The sequence below is a fragment of the Pteronotus mesoamericanus genome, unplaced genomic scaffold, assembly GCF_021234165.1.
Source record: "Pteronotus mesoamericanus isolate MK-2021 breed Mesoamerican mustached bat unplaced genomic scaffold, CSHL_Meso_final scaffold_85, whole genome shotgun sequence".
NCBI lineage: Eukaryota > Metazoa > Chordata > Mammalia > Chiroptera > Mormoopidae > Pteronotus > Pteronotus mesoamericanus.
This window is the reverse complement of record NW_026555329.1, coordinates 32040285-32054721: the sequence shown is the minus strand read 5'-3', so window position 1 is coordinate 32054721 and position 14437 is coordinate 32040285. Positions and strand designations below refer to the sequence as shown.

Sequence of the window (14437 nt, the reverse complement as noted above, 5' to 3'; positions counted from 1 at the left end):
CTTGAGTGTCAACACAGAATAACCTCTCTTCCCATGTGAGGGCACTCCCACTACTTATTAGACATTCTTTTTTTTTTTTTTCTCCTATTCTTTTTCTTTTATTAACATTCCTCCCTCAGCCATTTTTTCAAATGCAGTAGGGTAGTTGATAGTCCTCTATGCCACCATTCTGGACATAATCCCACGTATCAGTGTCCTTCCTAGAAGAGTAAAGAGGGTATTTCAGGTGTTAGTGGACCAACTGAAAGTATAAAAGGTCTGTAGTTCTTGAACACTGGAGTTATATTTGCACACCTTTTGTAATCGTATTAACTTTTCTGTAACAGTTCACTGTCACTTTCTCCTCTTCATTAGATACATTACTTTTTAAAGATATATTAGTAGCAGGTGTTGATACTTTTAAGTAAACTGTCTGCATGTTTTACTTCCTCGCCACCCAATCTGAAGTATTTCCTGCCACCTGTTCTTCCCTTGCACCAGGGGCGGTAATTCTTTCTCCCACTTACTCTGTCCTCTGTGTACTGTTGTGCTCTCCATACAGTGGGTACTTTATTCACATTTTTAATGAAAGAAAAAATGTTATGGTTGTTTATTTCCTTGACTCTCTCCTTATATTTTTGGATACTGCTTTGTAGAACCAGGACCCATGTCTTACTTAACTTTGACTTGATTACCTAACATAGTTGTTGATACAAAAACGCTACAATTCTGGCTGTATGGATTAGATCAGCGGTTTTCAACTGGTGTGCAGCAAGAATTTTTAAAATATGCAATACCTGACTATTCAGGGGTACTGATCTCTTTTCCCTTGATTGTCAAATTAAAAAAAAAGACAATAGCTGGCAATTGTGAATGAATCAAAATTATACCTATTTTTCTCAGATCAGTTGAAAATCGCTGGATTAGATAGATAATTTGCAGACCTATATGGCTAGAGAATGGTTGTAGGTATGCAAAAGGTGCGATAAATGGCATTTGGGTCCACATCCTAGCACCCTTGGAATGCCATCCTAAAAAATTTGCAATAAAGAGCTGATATTCATTTAAACATTTTGGAAAAATAGTTTTGGGAGGAGTAAAAATTGAGAGGTTGAATATGTTTTGAATATGCTGGCATGCAAGGGTAGGTTTCCCCTGTACTGATGGGATCAGAATTTATCTGTCAAAAACTACCTGTTTTAATGGGGAGATCCTAAAAGAAATATTACAAACATACCTTGAATATTTTCTTTTAGTTGAAAATATAAAGTATACTTTTATTTAGCAATTTTTTTGATGTAGGATCATGGCTTTTTTTTTTTTTTAGTATGATTTATCAGTTCAGAGTTGTCTTTTTTTGCATATTCATTTTGGATCCCTAATTTCCATTCTCTCTTTGTTTCAAGTGAGAATTTAAAGATACCTGCAAAAGAATATGAAGAATTTTTACAAATTTTAAAACTTTTTCTCCTCTGTTTAACAATGTCTCACACTTATCTCATTGAATAGTCTTTTGTAACAGCTTGTTTTTTGAGTCTTTCCAAGGCATCCAACTTTGTATTTAGTAGGAAGACAAAAATAAATAACAAAACAAACCACAAACCCAGCACTTTAATTTTGTATATGTTGATTGGCATAATGTTTCATTCTTTAAGCTTTTTAACTTAATGGTAGAACAGACAGCAAGGGAAAGAAATGAATAGCCTTATGGAGTACAGTAGAATAAATCAATAATGTGTGAGATTTCCTGAAAGGACATGTTTAAAGTAGTGAGAGAATAATGTCCACTCACATCAGTTCTGCAACACATGGCCATCCAAGTCTGGTTTGATGATTCCTCAAACAGGAAATGGAAATAGTATGTAAAATTGGGGATGCTTGATAGGGAAAGTATAATATCCATGTCTCTTTCTAAATATGGTTAGACACCATTGTTTAGGTATTCACAGTGAGGGTTACAAGAGTTAATTCACACTATTTTTCTTTTAATTTAGCCTAAAATTAACCTACCTCCTTCTGGGCCTCTACCTGCTGTTTAGTAGGGAAAAGTACAAAATGTTCTAAATGATAAAATATTGTTAAAGCCTTAGTCCGGTCTGGTCATTTAAACAGCCATTTTATGTAGTGTTCAGGTAAAAATGTCCCATCATTTGCCATGCTTCCCTACTGCTGTTCTTCCTGATTGGTGCAGGGGACCATCGAGGGGTGAGGAGAATGACTTACTTGAACTCCTTGTAGCAGTGACAGAGTCCAGTCCCTTAGATGTGATGTGCTCTGCCTCCTCAGGTCTTGGAGGGGATGGCTCTCAGCTGGGTGCTTCTGGCGTTACAGTTGATGTCTGCGGTGTTTTGTCTCCTGGCTTGCTTAGGGGCAGCCTGCTTGAGCTGTGCCTCTAAGTGCAGATCTTGGAATGTCTTACTATCTAAGTCGCTGTAGGGTTACGGTCTAGGTGGTTGTCCCACCTGCTATATTGGGCCAAGTAGCAGGCACGTTTGTCAAATCAGTTTTCAATGTCCCTGAAAATTGGAATTGCCTTGGTTGGAAAAGTTGAACCCCAGGAATTCTCCTGCCTAAGCATGGCATGATCCTTTTTAGTGCCCATGTTGCTAGGGAGCTCCACTGGGGAGAAAGTAAAGGGGGAAGAATGAGGCAGGCATGATCTTGAAACTTGAGGGAGTAAAAGTAACTTGCTCTGATTAGAATATGATTAGAATGAGTAATGAGATGGGAACATGGGTTGAAGCAAATGAGGTTAAAGGTGAAATCACCTGGGGGAGATATGACCAAAGTTTTCTAAATAAATTGTACAATTTTACATAAAATGTATGTAGAATGAAAAAAAATTGGAAATTACAGAAATACTTGAGGGATAAAATATATTACCCAGATATAAACACTTTATTTTCAGTATATTTTATATTTAGTTTTTTGCATGAATATATATATATATATATATATATATATATATAGTTGGTCTTTTGTATCTGCAGATTTCACATTCATGAAGTCAACCACTGCGGATCAAATATTTGAAAAAATAAAAAAAAAATCTGGAAAGTTCCAGAGAGCAGAATTTGAATTTGCCATGTACTGAGCACTATGCTGAATTCATGTGAATGAAGTGCTATGTAGGCATACCTTGCTGTAGCCTGTATGCAAAATAGGTCATGTGTAAACACTGTGCCATTTTTATATAGGGAACTTGAGCATCCTCAGATTTTAGTGTCCAAGGGGGGCCCCTGGAACTAATACTCTGTAGATACTGAGCAACAGCTCTGTGTGTGTGTGTGTGTGTGTGTGTGTGTGTGTGTGTGTGTGTGTCTGTGTAGTTTAAAATACTATATATGTTTGTTTTTCTTTATAAATTGTGTTTGTTTCTCTTGCCATTTAGAATTTTGGTATTTTTATTGTTAATTAATGTTAATTCATTATGAATTAAAGAAATACACACTTTGATACTCATTAATTAATACTATTTTTCCCTCTTCTTTAGTATGCCTTTCCACTTCATATATATGGTTATTTTTAAAAACATTTGTGATAATGGTGGGAAGAAGAGGAAGAGACTAGACAAAGAACATGTATGAATGACCCACAGACATGGACAAGAGTGTGGGGATGGACTGTGGGGGCGAGGAGGGAGGAATGGGTGGAGGAGGGCAAAGGGGGAAAATTGGGACAACTGTAATAGAATAACAATAAAAAGTGATTTAATAAAAATTAAAAGGTTTTGTAGGTATGGAACTTTTTAGTTCTGTTTATCTCTACAACATTTTTAAAAAGTCAGCATAAATTATTGCCAAGCTCTGTGTCAAAGGAACCTAACCTGACCATAGCCTAAATAATACAACTTATTTCTCCAGTGTAACAAATCTAAGATTACACAGTGCTAAGCTGCCTTGCCTCACATGGACATTCAGGGACCCGAGTTCTTGCCTTTTCATTGTCCCACCATCCCCTGGGCATTATTGGAACAAAACCATAGGCACACCTATTTTGCAGTTCATACAAAGTATCAGGAGAGAGATAATCCAAGGCTGCATTTTCTTTTTACACATACATGGCATTGATGAGAAATGTGGTGATGTGGCTTATATCTATGAGAAGGGAGGGTGAGAAATACAGTCTTTAGGAGGTGCCATGTTCCCAACCACTACTCTTATTAGAGTAGAAGAAGGACAGAGTGTGTTTTATGGATAATCACAAGCTTTCACCACACTTTTTGTTTCTCATGGTCTTCTAACAGAATTCTGCCTCTTCCACAGTTCAGATAAATATTCACATACATTTTCTTAAACTTACTTCATGGTCCTTGCTCCCTCCCTTCCTTCCTGTCATCCAGGCAGTAAATAAATGTTTATTGCTCTTATGCTACCTGCTAAGTGTAGGAGTAAGCTTTGGAGATACCATGATGATAAAAACCAAGGCCTCTCTTCCCCCCTAACCATTTTCATAATAATACAAAGATGTTTGCCTTTTCTATCATGATAGACCAATGGTACCATCAGAGAGAATAACATGATCAAACTGACCAAATCATCAAATTAGTAGCACCCAATTGTACTAGTTTTCATTGTATTCTTTGCTACTATTACTTGTGATTAAAAAATGCTGAAGTTGTCAAAGTCATTTTTATTAAATCACTAGGTACACAACTCTTAAACATTCTGTGTGAACAAATGGGAAGTACACCTTAAGTACCTGTATATGCCAAAGTATGCTGGTTATCTTGAGGAAAAGAAGCTGTGTGATTGAGTTGTGAATTGAACTAGTTGCTCCTTTTCTGAAATACCGTATTTACTTGAAAGAATGACTGGTAGATAAATTATGGTTTGTTGAACTTGAGAGTTTGGCAGAGTTAGTCTGTTGCTTCAAGGAAAAACAGCAAACCGTATTTGTTACCAATAATAAAATGCAAGCTTTTGCACCAAAAAAATGAAAAAATAAATAAATTGAGGTTTAAAGAACTTGTCTCTACCACTAGGAGCTTTATGTCCTCTCAAGATATAAAGCCTCTTCTGATGAAATTATAGGTAATATTAAAAGGCAGGTGTTTTATATATTGAAATTACATCAACACTCAATTCTGTATAGCTCAGTAAACTAATTTCCATATCAGACATGGGTCAAAGATCCATTCCAAATACAAGATAGAGCAGTGGATTTTAAAGTGTCAATGTATGAAAAGTTTATAGAAATACATTATAACCAAACTTTATGGTACTCCTTTCAAATTTTGTTGTAGAATCAAAGAAGGCTATCCACAATTATCTGTAAATGCTATTGAAATGATCTCCCCTATCCTAACTACATAATTATGTGAAAATGGATTTTCTTTATGTACTTTAACCAGAATAATATGTTGCACCATATTAAATGCAGAGTAGATATGTGAGTCCAGCTAACTTTGAATAAGCGATTTGCAGAAATGGAAAGCACTGTTACCTGTCTCACTATTTTTGGAAAAGGAAGTATAATATTTTCATAAAAATAATTTTTTATAGCTAATCAACAACTGAACTAAGTGATTATAATTATTCTGATCACTAATCAAGAAAAAAGAGTTGACTTTTCTTCTACCTCAGTGATTCCCAATCTCAGGCTTCTGTCAGAATCCCTTGGAGGGACTGCTAAAGCACAGATTGCTAGGTTCCATTCCCAAGTGTTTATTATTCTGTAAGTTCTGCATGGGGCCTGAAGATGTACATTTTTTAAGTGTTGTTGATAACTGCTGGTCCTTAGATCATACTTTGAGAACCACTGTTCTGTTTCTTTGGATTTATAGGACAAATCTATTTGAACTCCCAGTTGGAGGAAGAAATAAAAAGATTGGGTACAGGTATAGAGACAATGGCTGGAAGTGTCGTTAAGTCACCAGAAATTTGGGAGTTAATTATAAATGGAGCAGAACAGCATGTTAAGAACTATTCTGTGTCTGAGTCTTTACCCTACTTCCAAGTTAAGTTAGCCTACAACAGTTTCATGGTTGCTGTCTGAGGACATGGGATTTCTGGTTCAAAGACAAAAAGGACTTTATTACAATTGCAGGTTCAAGAGAATCAGCATCTATCATGGTGATTTATCAAACTCCAGTTCCCTGATGGCAAGATAGAGAGCCAGGGGATGTCTGTGCAAGCAGTGGATAATGCTATAATAGAGGAACCCTGAACTTAGGGATCTCCAATTTTTTTCATAGTGTTCAGTAAGCCTACCTGACCTTTGTCCCAGGGGTTTCTTACTTTTGTTGTCCTGGACAGTAAACAGATCTGCCGTCTGCTCCAGAGGGAGACATTGTTTCTGTCTTCCAAGACTGTTTGTTCTTTACTGAAACATCCTGGAAAAGATGATTGAGAACAAAGGCTGTCAGTCAGTGCCTCTGCTCACATGTGTTCAGAAATGTGAGAGAGACCCATGGAAAATTCTAAGTCAACACAGGGAAAGTTGAAAAGTTTGTATTAATTATTTACTAGTGATAGATCTTAAATAGCTGTGCAGAAAACATGAGAACAAATGGACTTGAATTTTAGACAAAGCAATATATGGTTCTCTAATGAAGGAGAACACCTTCTGTGTGACTAAATTATTTTCATAAATGCATGTAACTATATTTGGGAGCAAAATTCCTCATGTTTATAGGGTTAATGTAAACTGTAAAACTAAACAATTTTATAAATTTATGGGGTGGAACAAAGTAATTTACAGTTGTATGTGAAACAGTTTATATTGCTATTTGTTAATTATTGTATTATTTTCCATTTGAACACCTGTAAACCTACTTTTGCCACACCTTGTACATATAAATATATAACTTTAGAAGTAATATTAATTTAATGTAAATGGTGGTATATTATTAGCTGCAGTAAATTATACTTGCAATATGATTGTTTTGGATTTAGTGTACCTCTTTTACACTGGGCTATATGTGACTAAATTTTCTACATTCTTTCCTCTATCTAAACTTCTGTAACTTTTGTAAACCATACAGTTACTATCATTTGACCAACACTTGGCCCAAATGCATCATTAGCCTCCTTTGTTTTTCTCTCATTAGCTCAAGATAATTAAAGTAATACTGCTTGGCACAGGGTTAGTGTAAACTCTTTTTGGATCGGTGTCACAGAAAGCAAACTTAAAATTGGCTCTCATCCCTTGGAACTCAAGGTGTAATTGTCTTCAGCTATGAAGAGTGATGTATTTACTGCTTTGCCCAGGTCAGTCCTGGTTTTTGCTTATGCCCCCTCTAGCTCTTAAAAGTGTTCCAATTTGGATGGTAAATTGCAGTGTTTTCCCTGAATATGACTTCATCTAAAGGTTCAAGTAGTGCCATCGGGCCCCTTTCATCCTGGCTTTCTGTTAGCCTCTCAGTGCTGGTTCCTTCCATTCTGGCTTCTTCCTTAAATGGGGTCTTTCATGACATGATTATGGAAAAGGGCTTCTGTGGGGCAGATTTCACATCATTTTAATGCTGTGATTTTTCTTCCGTACAAAAGGCTGGGGGAGATATGTGATTGGTGCCTAGATTTCATTCTTTTGTTGGAGGTGGGGAGGGAATACTATATCCAAAGTGATTATTTTGTAAGTTTTATATATATATTATTTGTAGATATGGAAAATGTTTTTTTGATAGTTTATATAAGATCTATAAGCATAAAGAATTTTACTCCCTATGATATACTCTGGCCAGCTGGAAACACAGGACCCCTTCTTTCATCGTGAGGGGCCTAGTGATTGACACCCAGACCAGATACAGTGGTGGATGGATGGGTCCCCAGACAAGGTACAGTATTTAGTACTCAAGTGTCTTAGGCACCTATAAACACAAATTCAAGTATAGACTCTGAAAGGCTCTGTTTAGACATGTGGATTTCATTTAAGTAAATAAGAATATCTTAAATTATTTGTCATTATACAAATGAAAGCAATGAATTAATCATTCTTGCAGAAAACCTGTAGACCCCTAAGAACATGCTTGTGGCCTTCCAGTCCTCCATCATTCCTCACCCTCACCTTTTGAATCTGTGGACTTGACTTGTGGAAACCCTGATTCCTCTGTTCAGTTAGCTGATGTATGTGGTTTCTGAGCTTCCAGGAAAGAGCCCACAGTTCTCTTTTGTTTTGTCCTGACTTTCTAGAGGAGTCTGCGTGTGCATCCATTTTTGCTCACTCTAATAGTGTGATACCTTTCTCAGGCATAAATGGCTCAGGCAGTCGTTTTTTAATGGGGAGTTAATATTGGAGAAAGTGGGTCATTTGGATGATTTGGATTCTGGTGTTTGTAGTTATCATATATTCTTATATCCCAGAATGTCAGCAATATCCTTTAATTATGTATACAGATAGGACAAAAGTAGGTTTACAGTTGTGAGTGTACAAAACACAGTTTATTCTTGTATTATTACTTATTAATTATTGCATTTTTCCATATTAACACCTGTAAACCTCCTTTTTTGCCCATCCTGTATATTCATTTAACTGTAAGTTTAGAGCTTCTTGTAGTAAATAAAAAAGATTTTTAGATTCTTACCCATGCTGGGAATTATAATTAGAAACATCTTCTCCCAACCCAGAAATTCTCTTCACAAAGGTAATAGAAAAAGAAAACACTTATTATTGAATAAGCATTGAACGAGAGTGTGATGTGCATCTCATGCAGTTCACTAAAGGTTTCAGAGATAGAAAGGAATCTCATTCCCTTATATAGCCAAGGTGATAAGACCTATTACATACATATTTTCAAGGTAAACAATAACTAGTCCTAAAGTAAGAGGCTTCACAACCCCTTATGTCACGTCTATAGTTCATCCTAACTTTCCCTTGTTAATTAGGGAGTCCACTGTGTTAGCTAATCGGCCTGATCCAGAGGAGACACGAACTTCTCATAAACTTTTTCTGAAAGGAGGTAGTTTTGCAGCTTAGAGCAGGCGCCCACCCAAGTTAGGATCAAGCTCTCCTACAGAAACTGGGAAGTGGGGGCACCTTCTCCTCTCTTGATGCTTACATATCAAAGAAGTGGCTCCCAGGTCCTAGTGAAAGACATTCTGGGTCATAAATCTGACAAAAAGAAAGGACTTTTTTATTTCCAAACATATACATGTGTAGATATATGTGTGCATATATATATGTGTATGTATTCACACACACATAAATACATTTCAAAGAGGAGAAACTACTTACAATTTTGCTAAAATAAATGCTCTAAAGGAGAGGAGGAAAATCTTTTTCTTTAAATAGAGATACTTAAGGCTCTTATTTTTCATTTACATTTACCCTTACTCTTAACTGTATTTGCTTCCACCTTAAATATAAAGACCTCGACCTTGTTAATCCTATAGTAGCACTATGATAAATATAAGTGACTTTAATTGCATTTGTAATTTGGTTTTACTCTGATTAAGTTGTAATTTAATTTTATTGAATTCTAAAATTTTAATCTGTTATAATTCTACATAAAAAATAGGATTTTTTAAAAAGTAGGTTACTGGTGTTAGGCATTCACCATAAGATAATATGACCGAATCTTCATTTTAATAGCTGCTGGACAGCCTATGATATTGGGCAGCTTACAGTCCTGAAGCCAGGAAATAAATGATATACATATAACCCTAAGTAGAGAATTGGATCAAGAATCTTCTTGTTGCGGCGGGGAGGGAGGATTTGTTTTCTGAGGTCAACAGTTAAAACTTTAAATTTTCTGTATTGTTCCTGAACAAAATCAGGAGCTGGTACACCCTGATTATCATTTTTATAGTGGTAAGTTGCATAATTCTGTTTAAAGAATTAGAATCAAGGGTTACTTTACATATATCTTGATTTGTTTTTAGCCCCCCTCCTTGTCCAAACTTGATACATTTCCCTTTGTTGTTTGGCCCCTAATTGCAGGTGAGTTCCTTCTGTGTCACTGTGGCCTTCCACCATTTCTGTGATGCCTTATCAGCAGATGCTCCACTTTATGCACCTGTTGTGCTCAGTATTTGCCCTCAGAGATTTAGTTTTACAGCAGTCACTTCTTTTTTAGAGGCCTGAGGGACCCTTGGTGATTTCACTTTTGCCTTTTTAGTTACTGGCCTACAATGACCTCATTGCACACTTTCTGGTGTCTTGGGCAATTACATTCTCCCTTCCTACTTTTCTAAAGTCTCATAGTGGCTGGCTGCTGACAGTTACTTGACAGGCCAAGTAGTCACCTTAACCAGCCTGGCCTAGTGTGTAGTGGTCGCACACTTTGATCCTTCCTGACCAATACATGTTACATAGTTCTTATTTCTTCTTGAAAGAAGGGTACTCGCACCATTTTAAACCCACCTCTGGATTTAGGTGAAAAACAATAGCTTCCTAGCTAATTGTTGTTAGGAAAATTCAGCCCTTTCTCCCTTCCCTTCTTCTCTACTACCTGTGAGGGTTTTTGTTTTGCTTTGTTTTGTTTTACAGTATTGCTTCCTGCCAGTCTCTCAAACATCAATGTGCTAGCTTAAGAACAACCTTTAATTCTTTCCTGTACAGTATGTGGAAAGAATACCAGTATTTAGATTAGTGGAACCATAACTCTGCTGCATTTGTAATTTTCCTGCCAGGACTCTGCATAGAAGAAAGAATTGAAAACTAATTACATAAATTGCTAAGCTTCCAAAGTTCTTTTTTCAGCACTTCGGCCTCTAGGATAAGTATTCCACAAAGAGTACCTTGTGACTAGCAAGAAATTAGGTAGAAATCCAATTAATAAGAAAGCTACCACATTTTCCTGTGTATAATGCACACTTTTTGCCCAAATTTTTGAGGGAAAAATAAGGATGCACATTATACATGGATATAATGATTACATACCACGGTTATAATAATGGGTATAATAGTCCCATGTATGATGCACACAAAAACATGGGTATGCATTATACAAAGCAAAATACAGTATCCGTACCCTTTAATGTTAAACAGATCTCAGGATTTTTTTGAACCACAAGCCTTCAACTAGATGCTCATTGCAAAGTAAGCTAAGTGTTTCGTGCCACCAGTTATTTTAAGAGGTACAAAGTGAATTTGAATTTAAAGATAATGTCTAACACTAGGAAAACTTTGGGTTTTTTTCTCATTAAGATTTAAAACGTCTTATCTGTGTTTCATATATAGTTTAACTGGTAACAGTCATGTTCTTAACTGTTTTCTGATTTTTTTTCCCCTCGTATGGTTCTCAGACCTTACTAGCTTATCTCATGTAGTAAGCCTTCCACTAGGCCTTTGGGTTGTTTCCTGGCCAGAATGGACTGTAGGTAGCTGGATATCCATTGATGTTCACTGTGCCTATAGAATCACCACCTTTGTGTATGGATACTGGGATCTAGAATGTTCCATTCTCACAGCATGACTGCTGCTGACTCAATTTACAGTGCTCTAGAAACCCACAGGACATTCTTGAAGATAGCCCTGCTGGAAACTGCCTAAGTGTGTTACCTGGGTGACCTCTCAAAGGAGAGAAATGTGTGAGCCATACTGCCTACAACTGTGCTTTTCACAGAGACAGTGCACTGTTGTTGATTAATAAATAATGGGTTGTTTATCTTGGAATTATTTTCATTGGCAGATGCCCTGAGAGACACAGAGATGTTTGTAAGTGAAGAATGCCCTCATTGCTTAGTCAGCTCCTGCCTTTCTATTTAATGCGCTGATATCTTGGGAAAAATTTTGAGTACCATATCAAAAGTAAAATTTAGGCAGTGTTTTTCACCCAGACTTTCAAATAGGACATTTAACTATGACTTGTTATCAAATTCCTCTGATGATTTGGGTGTGTTTGTCTGTGTGTAGCTGGAGGGGGAAAGGGTTGACGAGACTGAAGCCCAGAAGTGTGGCATCTAATTGTATCAATCATAAATAGCTTTAATAAATTAAAATACATTTTTGGTTGATTGTGTGTCTAGTGCAAGTTAGCTGCTGAAAATTCAAATAGAAATATGTGCAGAGAGGCAACAAATAATGTGCAGGGATCACATGGGGAGTGGGTTAGGAAAGGCTGATGGAAATAAGTTTGATGGTTGATAGAGGATCGTAAAGGTGGCGAGAGGAAGGACAACAAATTAGATTTTGACAAGAGAAACTGTGAAGATTAGTGGTATGATCAGTGGTAGGTGTTCTTGGAACTCTAAGTTGTATTCAGTAATGCTTGGAGGGTAAAACATTGTAGGAATGGCTGGGAAAATGGGAATATGGCCTAGACAATGAAAATCCTGAGCCTGTCTGTCAAGTGGTAATAAATATGTTCATGTATGTAGCTCTGGCCAAAGACAACGTGAAACTAAACCAGCGATTTTCAATCTTCTTCATCTAATGGCACACATAAACTAATTACTAAAATGCTGGGGCACACCAAAAATATATATTACATTTTTTGCGGGTCTGACAAAAAATAGATGTAATTTTGTCTCATTCACATTGGACGGCTACTGTTGTGTCAGGAGTTGTCATGTTTTTATTTGACAATCTAATGAAAAGGAGGCCAGTGCCCCTGATTAAATAGTCAGGTATTGCATGTTTTAAAAACTCTTGTGGCACACCAGTTGAAAATCGCTGAGCTAAACAGTAGACTTGTCCATATCCTATTTGTTTTATGTCCTATATACAGATATTCTCGATATCTGCTAATCAGGATGAACCTAAAAAATAATCTAACTCATATAAGGGTACCAGCAGCTGTTAAGTGTGAAGGATAAGAGGGCTCTAATTTATAAAGGACATTTCATTAGTAATATTTTCACGTTATGATGGCCACTGGTATGAACTCAAATTGTGTGGAGACCCTATATATAGAGAGAGTGAAGGAGAAGTTTGAGAATGGGCTTAAGGATCCCTTGTCACTTGAGTGACAAAGAAGATAGAAAAACATGGGAGGAGACATTTCTGTTCTGCATGTACTTACTGTTGCCCCTGGTGCAGCAGGTCATGTAGGCTATGTGTCAGTTGTTTAATAATGGTGGTTGAACATATATTGCATGGTATGTGGTTATTTTAACGTATAATATTTTAAAATTTTTATGTGGCTTTTTGGTGTCATTGCCATCTACATCACAAGATGCAAAGGTTAAATTATGGTAATTGGCCAGACAGTTAAAAATATCTTCTAATGAGGAGCTCAAAATATTGAAAAACTAATTTATAGTGCTTCAATTTAAGCTGTAAAAGATTGAAATGTTTAATTATTTGGAGAATATACACAGACAACAATGAGAGCATTCTTTTCAGTTGAGTTTTATTTCTTGAATTTAAGTATTATGAACTATTAAATAGATGGGACCTATTTTTGAGAACTTGTCTACGTGTTTGGAAAACAAAAATAGTTTCGATATAAAACAAAAGTGAACTGTAAGAGACAGAAAAAGAGAAATAAAATGTATATGTGCGTGTGTGTGTGTCTTTTGTTGGGAGTTGCATATACATATGAAGTTAAAGTTCCCTTATTCTATACTATTTTACTTTTTTATAGGTGCTGGTGAATCTGGGAAAAGTACAATTGTGAAGCAAATGAAGTAAGTACATTTTAAAACATATATTTTTTATGTTTAAATATAACCTTCCATCAAAGGAAGTTAAGTGTTTTCTTTTCCATTTTTTCTCATTAGAATTATCCATGAAGCTGGTTATTCGGAAGAGGAATGTAAACAGTACAAAGCAGTGGTCTACAGTAACACCATTCAGTCAATTATTGCTATCATTAGGGCCATGGGGAGGTTGAAAATAGACTTTGGTGACTCAGCTCGTGCGGTAAGTTATTAAATTCTTTGGAGTAGGTCTGATGAGTAAAAAGAACAACTTGAATAATAATACCATTCCACAAAACAGATTTATCAGCTGTCTCAGGATCATTTTATAAAAGGATCAGGATAGTGAGTGAAAGAAGAATACACAGATTGTGTAATCTTACCTTTATAGCTAGAATGTTCTTATCCATCAGATTTGGAAGACTCTAACCATTGCTGTATTTTCTATATATCATTGTGATAGTGGGTTCCTCTGTATCTCCGTAACAATTTTTGGTCATTATTACTGAGTTTAGTAAACTGCCTTTACTGGCACTCTTCTTTGAAATTTGTTTTTATGATTTGGAATGCTGAAATGATCTAATTATTTGTCTTCATGCCCAGACTAGAAAGCAATCTAATCTCAAATGAAAACAGAAAAGTTTGCATGTATTTAGAATAGGAAAATATTGGCTATTAGGAAACACATATCAGAATGTCAAAGGATCTTAGGAGACAAGTTAGTTCCACTCCTTCATTTTACCAGTAAAGAAACTGGAACCCAGGAGATTACATGATAGATCGCCACAAGTTAGTGGCAACCTAGGCCTTTGCTTGTGCTTCCTTATTTGGTCCAGCAGCTTGTGTTCGGTTTGACTGGAAGCAGCTCTGGCCGAACACATAGGATGTTTTCCTTTTCTGTTTTTGCCACCCCTGTTTCTTGCTTAATGTGTTTA

The 14437-nt window shown here is 36.2% G+C and overlaps 1 protein-coding gene across 1 annotated transcript in view; it reads left to right on the top strand.

The window, feature by feature from the left end:
* The window catches only part of GNAI1 (G protein subunit alpha i1), a 76700-nt gene that overhangs the window by 34075 nt on the left and 28188 nt on the right, over window positions 1-14437 (top strand). Inside the window, exons 2-3 of the mRNA XM_054564278.1 lie at window positions 13448-13490; window positions 13584-13725. Coding sequence (XP_054420253.1) covers window positions 13448-13490; window positions 13584-13725 — 185 coding nt within the window. The remainder of the gene's footprint in view (window positions 1-13447; window positions 13491-13583; window positions 13726-14437) is intronic.